The sequence below is a fragment of the Somniosus microcephalus genome, chromosome 29, assembly GCF_052327205.1.
Source record: "Somniosus microcephalus isolate GS21.2 chromosome 29, FLI_Smic_1.0, whole genome shotgun sequence".
Lineage (NCBI taxonomy): Eukaryota > Metazoa > Chordata > Chondrichthyes > Squaliformes > Somniosidae > Somniosus > Somniosus microcephalus.
In genome coordinates this window covers 39,041,329-39,059,956 of record NC_141015.1, presented here as the reverse complement: position 1 = coordinate 39,059,956, position 18,628 = coordinate 39,041,329, and the positions used below count along the sequence as shown (strand labels likewise).

The 18,628-nt window shown below is 48.4% G+C and overlaps 1 protein-coding gene across 1 annotated transcript in view; it reads left to right on the top strand.

Annotated features, from left to right (window-relative positions):
• The window catches only part of LOC147098673 (cadherin-23-like), a 229,320-nt gene that overhangs the window by 202,253 nt on the left and 8,439 nt on the right, over nucleotides 1–18,628 (top strand). The window contains exons 27-32 of the mRNA XM_085970674.1: nucleotides 2,436–2,533; nucleotides 8,069–8,189; nucleotides 10,978–11,057; nucleotides 14,564–14,604; nucleotides 17,376–17,436; nucleotides 18,494–18,623. Of these exons, the coding sequence (XP_085826800.1) occupies nucleotides 2,436–2,533; nucleotides 8,069–8,189; nucleotides 10,978–11,057; nucleotides 14,564–14,604; nucleotides 17,376–17,436; nucleotides 18,494–18,623 (531 nt within the window). The remainder of the gene's footprint in view (nucleotides 1–2,435; nucleotides 2,534–8,068; nucleotides 8,190–10,977; nucleotides 11,058–14,563; nucleotides 14,605–17,375; nucleotides 17,437–18,493; nucleotides 18,624–18,628) is intronic.

Sequence of the window (18,628 nt, the reverse complement as noted above, 5' to 3'; positions counted from 1 at the left end):
GCACAGATGGGATCAGTTACTGGATAAGGAGACACTTGGAGGGTGATTTTGCCAGCCCTGGGGTCACGTCTCCTTGGAGGTGAGAAGGGATTAAAACCTATTAAATGCCTGTTAACAGGTAGTTAACAGGCAGATAATAGGATTATCCCCTTTTTGCCCTCACAAGTGCGGGCTTCCCGAAGGCTCCGAAACCTGCCAGTGAGGCGAGGCGAGTACTGGGTCTTCGGGGGGCGGGGGTGGGGGGGGGGGGGGGGGAGTGCAAAAGTGTGGTGTGAAGGTAAGTGATGGGTGCATGAGGTGAGTATCTGAGGTAAGTACAAAGTGTTATTAAAAGTGCACTTACCGTTGTTTCTTCCTGCAGGCTTCAGTCGGTGTGTATGCGGAGAGTCTCGGACCTCTGTGTTGCAGATGACAGATGGCCGTTGCATTCTCCAATGCAACAACCATCTCATTTCTGTAAAAGAAAGAAGGTTGATGAGGTCGTGTATGCAAGACCTCATCAAACTGCAGAGATTGTCAGTGTTTGACAGCTTCACAGAGCTGTCAAATGATGACAATTCATCTGTCAAAGATTTTTGACAGGTGAAACGTCATACGTTGACGTGCTCTGCAACCGGCTTTCCCTTAATTGGCCTGCTAAGCCCGCTGGGCGGGCGTAACAAGGTCAATCAAGGGAAAATAGCCTGGGTTGGCCACAAATCGATGGAGGTGGGACATCGACCCGATAAGCAGCAGCCCCGCCTCCAACGCCCCCCCAGTCACAAACTCGCCCCCTTGGTGTTTATTCTCAGGAGTACAGGAACAAGGATGTCTTGCTGCAGTTGTACAGGGCCTTGGTGAGACCACACCTTGAGTATTGTGTGCAGTTTTGCTCGCCTTATCTGAGGAAGGATGTTCTTGCCATGGAGGGAGTGCAGCGAAGATTCACCAGACTGATACCTGGGATGGCAGGAATGACGTATGAGGAGAGATTGGGTTGATTTTTTTTTTTTTAATTTATTCATTGATGGGATGTGGGCGTCGCCGGCTAGGCCTGCATTTAGTGCCCATCCCTAATTGCCCTTGAGAAGATGGTGGTGAGCCGCCTTCTTGAACCGCTGCAGTCCATATGGTGTAGGTACACCCACAATGCTGTTAGGAAGGGAGTTCCAGGATTTTGGCCCAGCGACAGTGAAGGAACGGCGATACAGGTCCAAGTCAGGATGGTGTGTGGCTTGGAGGGGAACTTGTAGGTGGTGATGTTCCCATGCGTCTGCTGCCCTTGTCCTTCTAAGTGGTAGAGGTCGCGGGTTTGGAAGGTGCTGTGGCGAGTTGCTGCAGTGCATCTTGTAGATGGTACACACTGCAGCCACAGTGCGCCGGTGGTGGAGGGAGTGAATGTTGAAGGTGGTGGATGGAGTGCCAATCAAGCGGGCTGCTTTATCCTGAATGGTATCGAGCTTCTTGAGTGTTGTTGGAGCTGCACTCATCCAGGCAAGTGGAGAGTATTCCATCACACTCCTGACTTGTGCCTTGTAGATGGTGGAAAGGCTTTGGGGAGTCAGGAGGTGAGACACTCACCGCAGAATTCCCAGCCTCTGGCCTGCTCGTGTAGCCACAGTATTTATATGGCTGGTCCAGTTCAGTTTCTGATCAATGGTAACCCCCAGGATGTTGATAGTGGGGGATTCAGCGATGGTAATGCCATTGAATGTCAAGGGGAGATGGTTAGAGTCTCGCTTGTTGGAGATGGTCATTGCCTGGCAATTGTGTGGTGCGAATGTTACTTGCCACTTGTCAGCCCAAGTCTGAATGTTGTCCAGGTCTTGCTGCATATGGACACGGACTGCGTCAGTATCTGACGAGTCTCGAATGGTGCTGAACAGTGTGCAATCATCAGCGAACATCCCCACTTCTGACTAGGCTTATATTCACTAGAGTTTAGAAGAATGAGAGGGGATCTCATTGAAACTTATAAAATTCTAACAGGACTAGACAGACTAGATGCAGGGAGGATGTTCCCGATGGCCGGGGAGTCCAGAACCAGGGGTCACAGTCTAAGGATAAGTGGTAAGCCATTTAGGACAGAGATGAGGAGGAATTTCTTCACCCAGAGAGTGGTGAACCTGTGGAATTCTCTACCACAGAAGGCAGTTGAGGCCAATTCATTAAATATATTCAAGAAGGAGTTGGATATATTTCTTAAGGCTAAAGGGATCAAGGGATATGGGGAGAAGGCAGGAACAGGGTACTGAATTTGGATGATCAGCCATGATCTCATTGAATGGCGGAGCAGGCTCGAGGGGCCGAATGGCCTACTCCTGCTCCTATCTTCTATGTTTCTATGTCTCAGCCAAGGGCCAGGTTTGTGACTGATGGGTAAAATACATAACATTCAACGCAGCAATGCTCTGTCAGCACTGAAAGGAGTTAACGTTTTGTGTCTCTCTTTACAGTTCCATGTTGATCAAAAGGGCAGGGTGAACTTCGCCCAGACGGATGTCCTGATCCACGTGGTGAACAGGGATACTAACGGGATCTTGGATGTGGAGAGGTGAGTTACTGCAGGGTGTGGGCTGACCTGCTGCCGTGGTAAGAACCTGGCGCTGATCCTATCAGGGCGCGAAAAGCACCCAATTTTCAAGGGTTCTGTGTTTGCACAATTATTAACAGAAGAATGCGTGTTAAGTGAGATTTAAAGGAATGGAGACAATTAAAGAGAAACATAGAAGATAGGAGCAGGAGTAGGCCATTCGGCCCCTCGAGCCTGCTCCGCCATTCAATGAGATCATGGCTGATCATCCAAATTCAGTGCCCTGTCCCTCCCTTCTCCCCATATCCCTTGATCCCCTTAGCCTTAAGAAATATATTTAACTCCTTCTTGAATATATTTAATGAATTGGCCTCAACTGCCTTGTGTGGTAGAGAATTCCACAGGTTCACTGAAAGTGCCCGGATAGGGTGACAAAAATTCAGAAAGCATCTCAACCCACCATCAGCCTTTTCCCAGGCTGAAAGCCGCAACAACATGCATCTATATAGCGCCTTTCACCTAGTAAAACGTCCCGAGGCACTTGCAACAAAAAGGGAGATTAAGAAGTAGCAGGAAAGGTGAAGGGGAAGAAATCCAAGCTGAGTGCAGGATGGAGGCGTTCAATAAGTGAACCGTTGTTTGATGGTTGCTGTCCTGAAGGTGATGCTGCCTGAGGTGGCTGTGAAGAGTCAGAGTCATAATGGCACAGAAGGAGGCCATTCGGCCCATCGAGTCCGTGCCAGCTCTCTGTAGAGCAATCCAGTCAGTCCCATTCCCCCGCTCTATCCCTGTAGCCCTGCAAGTTTATTTCCCTCAAGTGCTTATCCAGTCTCCCCTTGAAAACATCGAGTGTCTCCGCTTCCACCACTTCCGTCGGCAGCGAGTTCCAGGTCCTCACCACTCGCTGCGTAAAAAAGTTTTTCCCCACATTCTTCCCTGTATCTCTTGTCCTAAACCTTAAATCTGTGTCCCCTAGTTCTTGTACCATCAACTAGTGGGAACAGCCTTTCCCCGTCTAGCCTATCCAAACCCGTCATAATCTTGTACACCTCTATCAAATCACCCCTCAACCACCTTTGTTCTAATGAAAACAAATCCAGCTTCTCCAACCTGTCCTTGTAGCTAAGATCCCCCATCCCCGGAACCATTCTGGTAAATCTCCTCTGCATCCTCTCAAGGGCCTGCACATCCTTCCTAAAGTATGGTGACCAGAACTGGATGCAATACTCCAGTTGTGGCCTAACCAGCGCTTTATAAAGGTTCAGCATAACTTCTCTACTTTTGTACTCAATGATCTGGATTTTGTCAATGGGGACGTGATGGAGGCGGGACTCCCACTTTTTGGGTTGCAGTCCCGCCTCCATCGATTTGTGGCCAACCCACATGATTTTTCCCTGATTGACCTTGTTAAGCCCGCCCAGCGGGCTCAGCAGGCCAATTCAGGGACACCCGGTTACAGGTGACGTCAGGGATTGACATTTCATCTGTCAAGAGCTTTTGACACATGAAATATCAGCGTTTGACAGCTCTGTGACGCTGTCAAACACTGACAATCTGACTTCTAACTTGAGTCCTTCTCCACAGACTCAGTTAGAAATCTCTCCAGAACAGAAAGCTGAATGCTGCAACTTTTGACAGCTCGCGGCCATTCTGCTTTCTGTGCCGGTGAGATGAGGGACTCCCGAGACCTGAAGGAAGGGAGCCTGCATTAGTAAGTAAAGGTAAGTAAAACTTCTTTAAACACTTTACACACACACCAAACACACTTACCTCTGCACTCATGCACCCATCACTCACCTGAACACTGGACATCTTGAACCCTCCAAGCCCTTCAGCCCGACAGTCCGCCTCGCTAACTTGGCGTGGTTCGGAGCCGTCGGGAATCCCACACTTCAGCAATAAAAATAGGGATTAGGCTAAAAACTGCCTGTTAACTACCTGTTAACAGGCAGTTAATTGGCACTATTCCCCTTCCCGCCTCGGGGAAGCGGCTCCCAGCACAGGTCGGGTACCCGCCTCCTAGGAAACAGGCATGGAGGCGGGTTGGGGGCGGGATGGGTTCGTGCCCCCCGATTCTGCAATTTTCCCCCCACTCCCACCTCCAAACCTGCCTCCACGGGGCTTGGAAATTCGAGCCCACTACCTCTATTTATGAAACCCAAGATCCCATATGCTTTTTCTATGAAAAAGAAAGACTTGCATATTTCTACAGCAACTTTCACCACCTCAGGATGTCCTCAAAGCACTCTGCAGCCAATGAAGCACAATGATGGTTTGTGTTGTTTAATTTAAGTGGATCAGTAAAAAAAAAAAAAAATTCTGCATGTAAGTTGCCAAAAGCAGGCATAGCAACGGTTGCCAGGTCCTGGAGAATGGAAGTGTTATAAATGGATTTGTGGAGCTTGTGTCGAGGGAAGTGATACTGGCAGCGTAGGGAGCTGGTGCAAGAAACATCCTGTCTGGTTAGAGCCACTGTCATTAGCAAGAGGCAAAATGGTTTTTAGAAATCATTCAACGAGATAACGAGGAGGATTGTCTGAATCTTGGAACTGAAAAGACGTCAATTTGTTCTCCTGGTTCTGGAAGAAAGTTGATTGGAGACTAAGGAAATCACTGCGCCTCAGTTTAAAAACGTGAATCTGATAGGGTGACGGTAGAGAGGTACTTTATAAAGGGAAACAGGTGCACGATTTTTAAAAAAACAAAGGAAACCGCGAGTTAATTGAGGAGTGTCTCGTTCACACTTCACTGACTGTGGTATAGACGACCCTCCACTGCAGCAAGCACTGACTCCACTGAGGCACCACGAAAGGGAATGGATTCATCATTTCAATTAACGGAGACATAGGGCAGGATTTTCATTGGGCCGTGGAGGCGGGATTGGAGGCATGTGAGGGGTTAAAATCGCAAAATCGGGGGGCACGAACCCATCCCGCCCCCAACTCACCCCCATGCCCGTTTCCCAGGAGGCGGGTACCCGACCTGTGCTGGGAGCCGCCTCCCCGAGGCGGGAAGGGGATTAGTGCCAATTAACTGCCTGTTAACAGGTAGTTAACGGGCAGTTTTTAGCCTAATCCCTATTTTTATTCCTGAAGTGTGGGATTCCCGACGGCTCCAAACCACGCCAAGTTAGCGAGGCGGGCCGTTGGGCTGAAGGGTTCGAGATGTTCGGGGTTCAGGTGAGTGATGGGTGCATGAGTGCAGAGGTAAGTGTGTTTGGTGTGTGTAAAGTGTTTAAAGAAGTTTAATTACCTTTGTTTACCTTTACAGCCTTCCTTCCTTCAGGTCTCGGGAGTCCCTCATCTCACCGGCACAGAAAGCAGAATGGCTGCAAGCTGTCAAAATCTGCAGCCTCTGCTTTCTGTTCTGGAGAGATCTCTAAATCAGCCTGAGAGGAAGGAATTAACTTAGTGTACAGATTGTCAGTGTTTGACAGCTTCAAAGAGCTGTCAAACGCTGATATTTCATCTGTCAAAAGCTCTTGACAGATGAAATGTCAATCTGTGACGTCACCTGTTGCCAGGTGGCCCTTAATTGGCCTGCGGAGCCCGCTGGGCAGGCTCAACAAGGTCAATCAAATGAAAATCGCGTGGGTTGGCCACAACTCGATGGAGGCGGGACTACAACCCCGAAAGTTGTAGTCCCGCCTCCTACATACCTCCAAAATCAAAATCCAGCCCATAATGCGGGAGGACGGTGAATCCGGGACCAAGGGAATGGGCCAACCTGGCCTCTTATCTCAGTGATACATGAGCTTGGGCGGAGAGTTTCCATCATTGCAATAAAATGAATCTCGTACACGAACCATTTACTGAGCAGCAGGGGCAGATAGTCTGTTGTATACACTGTGTTGGATCTTGAATGTTCAGACATTGTCAAAGCATTCTTCAATTTCTACCAGAACCTGGGACAGGTTTCTGACTTTAAATTGGGTTCATGGACCTGCTGTTCTCAACTGAACACTTCTAGTCCACATGTAGCACTGATTCCGTGCAGGATGAAGCTTCCTCTACTCTGTCCCAGTAATGGACCTCAATCTCAACCCCAATGGACCACTTCCATTGTTGCTGTTGACCGTCCAGTCACTGTTGAATTCCGAGTAGTTTTGTACAATGTGATCTGCACTAAAGGGGAAGGACTGTGGTGTGAAGCACAGTGAATCAGAAATATGTTCTTTATAAACATCTTTACGATACGACTGCATCTAATGCAGAGAGCAAATCTACCTGGTGTCAGCTGGGGCTCCGTGGGCAGCACCCTCGCCCCTGAGTCAGAAGGTTTGTGGGTTCAAGTCGCCACTCCAAGAGACTTGAGCACAATATCAAGGCTGACACGCCAGTGTAGTACTAATGGAGTGCTGCACTGTCGGAGGTGCTGTCTTTCAGATACAATATTAAACCGAGGCCCCGGTTACCCTCTCAGGTGGATATAAAAGATCCCATGGCACTATTTCAAAGAAAAGTAGGGGAGTTCTCCCCGGTGTCCTGGCCAATATTTATGCCTTAACCAACATCACTAAAACAGATTATCTGGCCATAATCATAGGTTACAGCACAGAAGGAGGCCATTTGGCCTGTTGAGCCCATGTCAGCTCTCTGCAAGAGCACTTCAGCTAGTCCCACTGCCCCACCATTTCCCCGTAGCCCTGTAAAAAAATTTCCTTCAGGTACTTATCCAATTCCCTTTTGAAAGCCGTGATTGAATCTGCCTCCATTTCAGGCATTGCATTCCAGATCCTAACCACTCGCTGAGTAAAAAAGTTTTTCCTCATGACGCCTTTGGTTCTTCTGTGTGTCCTCTGGTTCTCGACCCTTCCACCAATGGGAACAGTTTCTCTCTCTCTCTACTCTGTCTAGACCCCTCATGATTTTGAACACCTCGATCAAATCTCCTCTCAACCTTTCTCTGCTCCAAGGAGAACAACCCCAGCTTCTCCAGTCTATCCACGTAACTGAAGTCCCTCATTCCTGGAATCATTCTTGTAAATCTTTTCTGCACCCTCTCCAAGGACGGATCTCATTGTGGGATCTTGCTGTGCGCAAATTGGCTGCCTCGTTTCCTACATCAAAGCGCTTTGGGACGTGCAGTGGTCGTGAAAGGCGCTATAGAAATGCAAGTCTTTATGAAAAAGCAAGACTGCGACTATTCTTGTGATGTTTAACCAGTTCTACCCCCTCCCATATAACCCACCCATTCTCCCTCTGGTATCTCACCCACGTTCCATTCTTTACACTGGGATGGAAGGCGAGTTCCGACACTGTCCTCGCTGGACATCTGCACACAGGTCCTTTCTAGCAGGAGGTCAATGGATAGCGATCAGGAGCAGGGACCTTGGCTAATATTTCCCAGGAATGCTGAAGCTAATCGTGACGGCCCCACCCTTGCCTTAGCTAAGATCTGCTGACCAGGACGGACCGGGAATCAAACCTGGGACCTTTCCGGTGTGAATGGTTGAGTGCCGCATCACATGGTGCCCTTGATTAACTCCACCGCGAGGAAACTCAGAATGTTGAGCATTGATTTCACCATAACTCACCTTATTTTATCTGCTGGCAGGGTAATACAAATGATCGATGAAAATAAGGAGCAGCTAAGAAATCTCTTCCGGAATTACAACATCCTTGACGTCCAGCCAGCTGTTACTGCCAGGCCAGCTCACGATATGACATCTTTACAGGTAACGTTTCATTCTGCCGTCGATATAAGTAACCGGTTTTCTGTCATGCCAGTGTTTGCGTGGAGCCCAAGCTGGGAAAAGAAACCTTTGTGTTGTCAGCGCCATGATGGGCCGATAGGCCACCCTGCATATAGAGGCTGCACTCCAAATTTGATCCCTTACTCAAAAAAATTAACTTGTATATAAGCTGCACCCTCCAAATCAAACTGATAGCCTAGAAATTCGGCCGCACAGCGTCTGTTTTCCGGGCGTTAAACGGCCTCCAATATGGCGGGTAGGAACCGCAAAAATCATGACGAGCATGTAGGTGCATCACCCACCATATTGGTAAAGGCCAAAAATTAAGCGTGCAGTGGCTGCGCCTGAAACAGGCGTTGGCCCCTTTATATATGTGAATAATCCGCCCGACTCCCAATCTTCCAGCCCCCCCCCCCCCCCCCCAATCGACTTAGCTGCTAGCGTCGCAATGGCTCGGTATTCAGCGATGCTTCGTCGGGGGAGGGGCCTCTTACTCTCTGTCACTTGCCCGCTCCATGGAAATGAGGCCCAGCGCCCAATATCGGTGGTGCCTCAGGCCTCGCCATTCAGGCCCAAGGATCGCACCATGCACCCCACCCCGCACGTGCCAAAAAAAAGGAGCGTCCGAACTTCTAAGCCATTGTTTTTTTGCTGCTTTGCAGCCTATACATGAGCCAGTACGGTAACTTCTTTTGGGTGGGATGTGGTGAGTTATTTTCGTAATGTTATTTTTCCCGTTCCTCATCAAGTTGTTTCTCACGACTAGCTGAGAGCACGTGCAAGAGACGTGATCCCAGACCCTTGTCAGTCCACTGTAGTTGTTCTTGTCCTGCAACAGTCCCCTACTGGTACCATCAGCTCCTGATACGCCAAGTCTCACACAGTCCGTCGCGGCACCAAATTAAGCCGCGTTTTAAGATGAGTAAAGAATTTAATGGGATAGAGAGAAACTATTTCCTCTGGTGCGGGGGGGTTGGGGGGGGGGGAGTCCAGAACAAGGGGGCATCACCTTAAAATTAGAGCCAGGCCGTTCAGGGGTGATGTCAGGAAGCACTTTTTCACACAAAGGGTGGTGGAAATCTGGAACTCTCCCCCAAAAAGCTGTTGAGGCCGGGGAGTCAATTGAAAATTTCAAAACTGAGATTGATAGATTTTTGTTAGGCGAGGGTATTAAGGGATACGGACGCGCAAACTGGCTGCCGCATTTCAAACATTACAACAGTGACAACCCATCAAATTTGCTGTAAAGCGCTTTGGAGCGTCCTGAGGTTGTAAAGGCGCTATAGAAATGCAAGTTCTTTCTTCCCCTTTTGCAGATGTTAATAAAAATTGTCAGAGCTAGCAGGGACACATCAACGCACCGATCTTCACGGCACGTCACGTGCCCAGAGGCTCCAGCCAAATATGGTGCATTTAAGGGGAAGCTAGATAAACACATGAGGGAGAAAGGAATAGAAGGATATGTTGATGGGGTGAGATGAAGAGGGGTGGGAGGAGGCTCGTGTGGAGCATAAACATCGGCACGGACCAGTTGGGTCGAATGGCCTGTTTCTGTGCTGTACATTTGATGTACTATGATATGATCTGTTTTGTTATTAATGCAGTGTGTAAACATTCCACGGGCCTATTTCTCCACACATTTTATGACACGCTTGTGATTGGATCAGATGGCATTCTGTTGGGGGATTTTTTTTTATTTGTTTATGGGATGTGGGCGTCGCTGGCAAGGCCAGCATTTATTGCCCATCCCTAGTTGCCCTTGAGAAAGTGGTAGTGAGCCGCCTTCTTGAACCGCTGCAGTCCGTGTGGTGAAGGTGTTCCCACAGTGCTGTTAGGGAGGGAGTTCCAGGATTTTGACCCAGCAACGATGAAGGATCGGCCGATATATTTCCAAGTCAGAATGGTGTGTGACTTGGAGGGGAACTTGGAGGTGGTGGTGTTCCCATGCGCCTGCTGCCCTTGTCCTTCTAGGTGGAAGAGGCCACGATTATTGTTGGTGCCCGGGGCCCCAAGAACCTTTAAACGGGCTCTGAAAGCGGGAAATGTTTAGCAAATTAGTGCCGTGATCTCTCGGCAGAAAATGCGTGTTAAAATCTGTAAATCTTACTCAGTAGCATTAAATGAAGACAACCCACCAGATATCCCACCACGGCAGCTGGGGAATTTCAATTTAGTTAATTAAATAAATCTGGAATAAAGAGCTAGTGTCAGTAATGGTGACCATGAAACTATCGGATTGTCGTAAAAACCCATCTGGTTCACTAATGTCCTTTAGGGAAGGAAATCTGCCGCCCTTACCTGGTCTGGCCTATATGTGACTCCAGACCCACAGCAATGTGGTTGACTCTTAACAGCCCCTCTGAAATGGCCGAGCGAGACACTCCGTTAAGGGCAATTAGGGATGGGCAATAAATGCTGGTATTACCAGCGACGCCCACATCCCATGAATGAATAAAACAAAAACTAGGAAGATAGGAATTGCTAGATTGAAAAAAGACCACGGTCTATCTAGTTCACCTTCTACCATCCTGGTGGTCGCACGATACAATGATAATGGAATTTCTGACTAGTCACAGCAATCAGTTTCTATCAGTTAGTCTACAATTAGTCAATTAATAAATAAACATTTATAATATGTATGTACTGTGACAACATTGCAACAGTGACTACACTTCAGAAAGTAATGCATAGGCTGTGAAACTATTTGGGATGTTTTGAGGTAATGAAAGGCACTGTATAAATGCAAGTTCTTTCTTCCCCTTTGTTGCAGATGGCGATAATTATTCTTGCAGTCTTGCTGTTCCTGGCTACCATGCTGTTCATCTTTATGAATTGGTATTACAGGACAGTGTAAGTGCCTTGATCCATATTTACATTGTCAATTTACCTTTGGAACCGTGGGCAATGAAATAAACTGCTGGATGCACTCGCGCTCGAGCCGGGAAATGTGTGCGTGGGGGCCGGGGGATTTCCTCGGAGCTGTTCCTGCTTCACCACACAGTAACTTTGTGGGTTTCCAGCGAGTTACAGCGGAGGAACGGGAGCAGCTCCAAGGATGTTCCCGGCCTATCTCCCTGTTAAACCTACGTTGGTCAGCGTACAAGCGGATCATATCCTCATTCGGGTGTCACTCCCTGCAGAGCAAATTCCTTTTTAAAAGAAGAGCATAGCAGCAGCATCACAGCAGTCCATTCCGACTATCGACAGATTAAGCGAATGGGCAAAACTGTGGCAAACGGATTTCAATGTAGGCAAATGTGAGGTCATCCACTTTGGACCTAAAAAATATAGAACAGGGCACTTTCTAAATGGTGAAAAGCTAAAAACAGTGACTGTCCAAAGAGACTTGGGGGGATCCAGGTACATCGATCATTAAAATGTCAGGAACAGGTACAGAAAATAATTCAAAAAGGCTATTGGAATGCTGGCCTTTATATCTAGAGTTCTAGAATACAAGGGGGCAGAAGTTATGCTGCAGCTGTACAAAACCCTGGTTAGACCACACCTGGAGCACTGTGAGCAGTTCTGGGCACCACACCTTAGGAAGGATATATTGGCCTTGGAGGGAGTGCAGCGTAGGTTTACCAGAATGATACCCGGACACCAAGGGTTAAGTTACGAGGAGTGATTACACAAATTAGGGTTGTATTCCTGAGAATTTAGAAGGTTAAGGGGTGATCTGATCAAAGTTTTCAGGATATTAAGGGGAACAGATAGGGTAGAGAGAGAGAAACTATTTCTGCTGGTTGGGGATTCTAGGACTGGGGGCAGAGTCTAAAAATTAGAGCCAGACCTTTCAGGAGTGAAATTAGGAAACACTTCTACACACAAAGGGTGGTAGAAGTTTGGAACTCTCTTCTGCAAATGGCAGTTGATCAATTGTTAATTTTAAATCGGAGATTGATAGACTTTTGTTAACCAATGTTATTAAGGGATATCTGGCTAAAGGCGGGTATATGGAGTTAGGTCACAGATCAACCATGATCTCATTGAATGGCGGAACAGGCTCGAGGGGCTGAATGGCCTCCTCCTGTCCCTATGACCAGGTGGTGTTTTGCTCCAGCAGCTCTGTGATATTTAAATGGTGAATCTCCCTCCCTACCTCAGTGCTGACTCCCGCTGGTACTCGTTTTTCAGAGACAGTCTGGCAGGGTAGATACAGGGAGAGAGGGGATTTAAAATCAACAGTGGGAGCCAGGACTGATGCTGGGAGGAAGGGTCACTATTTAAATATCACGGGGCGGGAGGAGCAGAGCAACAGCAGATAGGAATGGGCTGGTGGAAATGAGAGAGAACGGAGGGAGAATGTTTCTGTGGGTACGAGCCGATATGAAGGTGGGAGTTTTGTGGATATAATCTTTGTGATGTTAACGCTTGTTGGAAATGCGTCGTGGATTTTTTGAAGTGGAATTTTACAGGGGGAGGGGGCAGAAATTTCAGCTCAAGTGGGGGGGGGGGGGGGGCGTAAAACGGGCGAAAGGATCAGCGCCTGTTTATACACCCCGCCCAATCTCCTTTTCCATCGAAGTCAGTGGAAAGGACTGTCGTGGGCGGATGATCCACTATTGCCCGATTTATTCCCCCACCAAAGTTGAAAGTCCCGCACGGGGCTTCTTATGTTTGGGTCACATTATAGGCGAGTGTATACGGACTGTGCGGAGCTGGAATGAGCTTGTTACTGTGACAGAAAAAAGACCCAGTTCTTTCAAAGGGGATCACCATAACTGAATAGTTCTTGGCAACGCTTTGGAGTGCAGCTTGTGCACATGAAACTTAAACTGTTTTATCTGCGTCACTTAGAGCATGTCCCCAGGGTAAGGAAGAATAAAACAATTTTTTTTTTTAAGCGCATAAAAAATAACGCAGTCCCACATGACCTGCATCCTATATGATCCATAGATCACGTCTCCTGTATGGAGCTGTACAGGCAGTGTTTTCAGGGGAGCCCGTTACACAAACTGTGCCGGTGTTGAAAGCTGCCTTTATATTAGTGTCGCGGTCAGCGACTGCTGGCACGTGGGTCTCGTAAAGACAGCAGCCCCAGAGTAAACTCGTCAGATTCCCCACGGCCAGCCGTTGGCAAGAACTGGTTGGTATCGAACCTTGGTTAGACCACACTTAAGAGTACTGCGTGCAGTTCTGGTCACCATATTACAAAAAGGACATAGAGGCACTGGAGAGGGTGCAGAGAAGATTTACAAGGATGATACCAGAAATGCGAGGGTATACATATCAGGAAAGGATGAACAGGCTGGGGCTCTTTTCTCTTGAAAAAAGGTTGAGGGGTGACCTAATAGAAGTCTTTAACATTATGAAAGGTTTTGATAGAGTGGATACAGAGAGAATGTTTCCACTTGTGGGGAAGAGCATAACTAGAGGCCTCAATATAAGATAGTCACCAAGAAATCCAAAAGGGAATTCAGAAGAAACTTCTTTACCCAAAGAATGGTGAGAATGTGGAACTCGCTACCACAGGGAGTGGTTGAAGCGAATAGTATAGATGCATTTAAGGGGAGGCTGAACAAGCATATGAGGGAGAAGGGAATAGAGGGTTATGCTGATAGATTTAGATGAGGAAAGACGGGAGGAGGCTCGAGTGGAGCATAAACGCTGGCATGGACTGGTTGGGCCGAATGGCCTGTTTCTGTGCCGTATATTCTATGAAATCCTATGGTCCAAAAACACACACACATACGTCTTCCTGGCGGTCAGCCTCAGCGAATCCGGCAAGTTTATGTTGGGGTTACGGTTGACTGGCCTGTCTGGAGCACGGCACCAAACTTCTGTAAACATCCCCCTCCCCGCTTTCGTTGAGCAATTAGCTTCGTCTGTGACACGGTGCAGTTCGGTGTCTACGTTAGGAGATTGTCAAGGGCGGGAAAGGGTCATCGAGCTGATTCCTCCATCTCACCCAGACCAGCGTCCAACTGCACTTCAATTTAACTGATGTCTTTGACTCCACAACTCTACATTGACAGATTATTACAAGTGTTTGTCACCCTTTGTTGGGGCGGTGGGGGGGGGGGGGGGACATAAAATCTGTTTTGAATTTACTTTTTATAAATTTAAATTCGTATTTCCTCTCATTTACTAATCTGACTCACTACAAAGTGATATTCTGGCTTCCCTTTACCATTTAGTACTTACATACCTCAATGCAATCCCCCTGAATCTAGACTGTAGCACTTCTCTAATATTTCTTCGTAGCTCATCTCCTTTACACTTGGGGTCAGTAGTTCCTGCTCTTTTCTGCACCCTCCCCAGTGTGGGTATGTCCCCCTTTTGAAGTGTGGTGACAAGAATTGCACTCTCTCTCTTCCAAATACTGAAAATCTCTCTCTGTTCATTGTCAACAGGCACAAAAGAAAGTTGAAGGCTATTGTAGCAGGCTCCACTGGTAAGTAATGCACTCGGAGAACTGTCAGTGTTTTGATGCACATCTATATATAAAAGCGGTTGATCTGTCTGTCTGGCTCTACACTCTCAAGTTATAGAGCGTACCTACACGTGCGTCACATCAAAAGAAAGCTAACGATTCCGGAACGGTCATAAGCGTATTTACGTTTTGGTGAGACAAAAATTGCGCCCGCGGTATCCAAAAAACGTTCAAAATTCCACTCATTATCATCGAGTGACATCGAGGTCGACCAATCGTACGGTCGAGCGACCCGACGGTCGACCAATCACTGCGTCGCGGGGGCGGGTTCGTCGTGCGTGCGTGCGGGCCCTCCTAGAGTCAAGTGACAGGACGATTGACCAATCCTACGCTTCAGTGACCTGACGGTTGACCAATCGGTGCGTGTGTGGGCGGGCCTAATCGTTCTGAACCGAGGTGAGTGGCTGCCATCTTGATTCCATTCTTTTTCCCGCTTTCTGCGTGTTTCTTTTCAAATCTACATTTCCAGCAAAAAAAAATTGCTTTTATTAAATTGTTTTTAAAAACAGTTCATTCATTTGTAAATATTTTCTCTAACCTGATGATTCTTTTTCCTACCTTTCCCCGTTTTTGTAAGGCCGCAAAGCCTGGGCCTCTCCTGCCCAGCCACGCCGGAGCTAGGTAATTGTCCCACGGCTTCTGGTAAGCTCCTCCCCCCCCCCAGATCACGTTACCCGGGGCAACGGCGTCGGCCGCAAGGGTCACGGGACATGCACAGGGTGCGCGCGCAGCAGGCGATGCACAGAGCGCGGGAAGCCAGCAGCTGAGATGCGGCGTCTCTCTCCCCCGCTCGGCGGTCTTGAAGCCGGCTCGGGCGGGCGGGGGCTCGGAAGGGGGGGGGGAAGGGTTACCCCGGCAACCGGGCGTGGCCGTCTCTCACAGCCTCAAGCCGGCTCACGCCTGTTCCCGGGGTGTGGCTCCATTTGCGGCCGCGGGCCACTCGCCATCTCTCTCTCCTTCCCTCTGTCCCCTCCCTCCTCCTCCCTCCCTCCTCCTCCCCTCTCTCCCGCCCTCCTCCTCCCCTCCAGTCGCTCTCTCTCTCTTCCAACAACAACATACCCTCGGCACCGCCGGGCACTTCAGCTAGTTACATGTAAAACGATTGGCTCAGCAGGCAACACTAACTTCGGAGTCAGAAGGTTAAGGGTTCAAGCCCCATTGTGGGCTTGAGCACATAATCTAGTCTGACCCTTAGGTGCCGTTCTAAAGGAGTGCTGCACAGTCAGAAGTGCCATCTTTCGGATTAGATCCGAGGTCGTGTCTGTCTGTGTCTCTGCTTGGGTGAATGTAAAAAGATCCCAGGGCCCCCATCAAAAAAGAGTAGGGAGTTCTCCCAGTGTCCTGACCAATGTTCCTTACTCGATCAACACCACCAACAAACAGATTATCCGCTCATTCGTTCACTTGTCTCTTGGACCCTGCTTTGTGCAGATTTGCTGCCGCATTTTCCTAGTCACTGCTACATACCGCTGGTTGTAAAGCACTTTGCAGGTGGCAGAGGACGTGATAAATGCAAATTCCTTCTCTTCCTTTCCATATTTTGTAGGATTTTAATGGAATGCTTCAACAGATAGGTTCGTCAAACAAGACCTGGTTTCCACATTGGATGGAGAAATGTGTTTGCAACAGTGCTGGACGGGGAGCTGGGAATAAGCTGCGTATTCTCTGACCAAACAAGAATTAAACTCGAGTGACCTTATCCTGTGCTTACTTAGTAACAATTGGACTTTGAGACCTTAAAAAGAGACACTGCTCCATCTTAGCAGCAGAATAATACATACAGGAAACTCTTTTTTATCCGGCACCAAGGGGACCGGCGTGGTGCTGGTTGATCAAAAAGTCCGGATTACAGAGAGGTATACTTACCAAGGTACGAGAGCCCCATACACGGCCACAGGTGCAGGAGCCCCAGTTACACGGCACTTGTGCAGGAGTCCCGGTTAAACAGCCACAGATCCAGGAGTCCCTGTTGCACGGCCACAGGTGCAGGAACCCCAGTTACACAGCCACAGGAGTCCCGGTTAAACAGCCACAGATCCAGGAGTCCCTGTTGCACGGCCACAGGTGCAGGAACCCCGGTTACACGGCCACAGATCCAGGAGCTCCTGTTGCACGGCCACAGGTGCAGGAACCCCCGGTTCCACGGCCACAGGTGCAGGAACCCCGGTTACACGGCCACTAATATATAGTAAAACTTACCTCAACCTACTCCTGAATTTTGCCGGTTAAGAGAGATTTCTGGATATTTAGGTGCCGGTTATAAGAGAGTTTCCTGTACATGGTATAACATTCCTGTCCTTTTAAAACAGCTAATCTTCTGGCTTTCCACAAGCAACAGCTTGGGACGATCTGCTATTTCTGCATTAAAAACCTCGTCAGTGTAATAATCATGGAAATGACTTGATTAGTAGTCAGCTCACACTTCCCTCCCCTCCCAATTGCACTTCCTGATCACCAGTCAGTGTATTTCGCTCATTACATAGTTTCTCAGTTGAACTCAATCGTTTTATTCCCTTTATTCAGCGTATCTATTTGTATTCACGTTATTTCTCCCTCCTTGTGTCACACTGGCCGTTCTCTCCTGTCAGTCATTTTCTGTTTCTTCCTCGTTGTCTCTGTGCCCGAAAACCTGAAGGAACTAGAGCAGAATGCAGCACCGTGCCGAGAGCGCGTTAGCACTTTGAAACGGAGCAGGCCTTGGGCTCTGACGCTGTGCTTGTGTTTCTGTTTAGGTAACCAAGGGTTTATGGACATACTGGACATGCCCAACACCAACAAGTATTCGTTTGAAGGGTAAGTCAAGGGAAAGGTTGGCCCAGATCCAGGGATTGGTTACATCTACTTCCACATCCTGCTTCAGTGATGAGAAGGTAGCAAGTGACTTGGGGCAGTTGTGGGGCAAGTGGCTAAAATCTCAGGTACTTGCTGAGGATTTGCAATCTCAATCAGTTTCTCTCCTCCCCGGCCTTTTAATTCTAATCCGGCAATGGGTTTCAGAATGCCATTGGGATCGGAGAGGAATTTTCCAGAATTTTCTTTCCTCTAATTGGCCTTTTTGATCTGGCTTTTGGCCTCTCCCAGGAGATTATACAGCACCTAGTGGGTAGGGAGTGCCTTAATCGTGATGCATAAGGTGTCACAACAATGGGGAGAAAGCAGGGACAGGGTACTGAATTTGGATGATCAGCCATGATCTCATTAAATGGCGGAGCAGGCTCGAGGGGCCGAATGGCCTACTCCTGCTCCTATCTTCTATGTAACTGCATGCGACAGGCTAGATTGACCAGCTGGTCTTTTGCTGTCTGACCTTTTTGTATGTGCTCCTCTTAACCCATCCTAAAGTTGCTTTTACAGAGACATGCTGGTGTCACTGGAATCCTAGGTCTTTGGGAGATATCTTTCCCCAAAAGTGACCCAAATAATTCTACCCCCAATGTAGCCTACTTGCTACTGAAATTGAATAAGTCATTTGAAATTTGCCCTCTCTGGTTGAGGAAGATTGTATATGACGAACAGCTTGCATTTATATAGCGCCTTTTAACGTAGTAAAACGTCCCAAGGCGCTTCGCAGGAGCGTGACCAAACAAAATTTGACATCGAGCCACATGAGATATTCAGACAGGTGGCCAAAAGCTTGGGCACAGAGGTAGGCTTTAAGGAGCATCTTCAAGGAAAGGCAGAGAGGTTTAGGGAGGAAATTCCAGAGCTATGGGCCAGGGCAGTTGAAGGCACGGCCGCCAATGCTGGGGCGATACTGGTGTGTGTGCGGGGCTTTAATACCGTCTTAAGGAGAGTTTCCGACAATACGCGAGGCAGCAGTCTCGCTCACGGTGCAAATGTCTTGTTCCAGGGCAAACCCAGTCTGGCTCGATCCTTTCTGCAGGAACCTGGAACTCGTGGCTCAGGCGGAGCATGAAGATGACCTGCCAGAGAACCTCAGCGATATCACTGACCTCTGGAACAGTCCAGCCAGGACCCATGTATG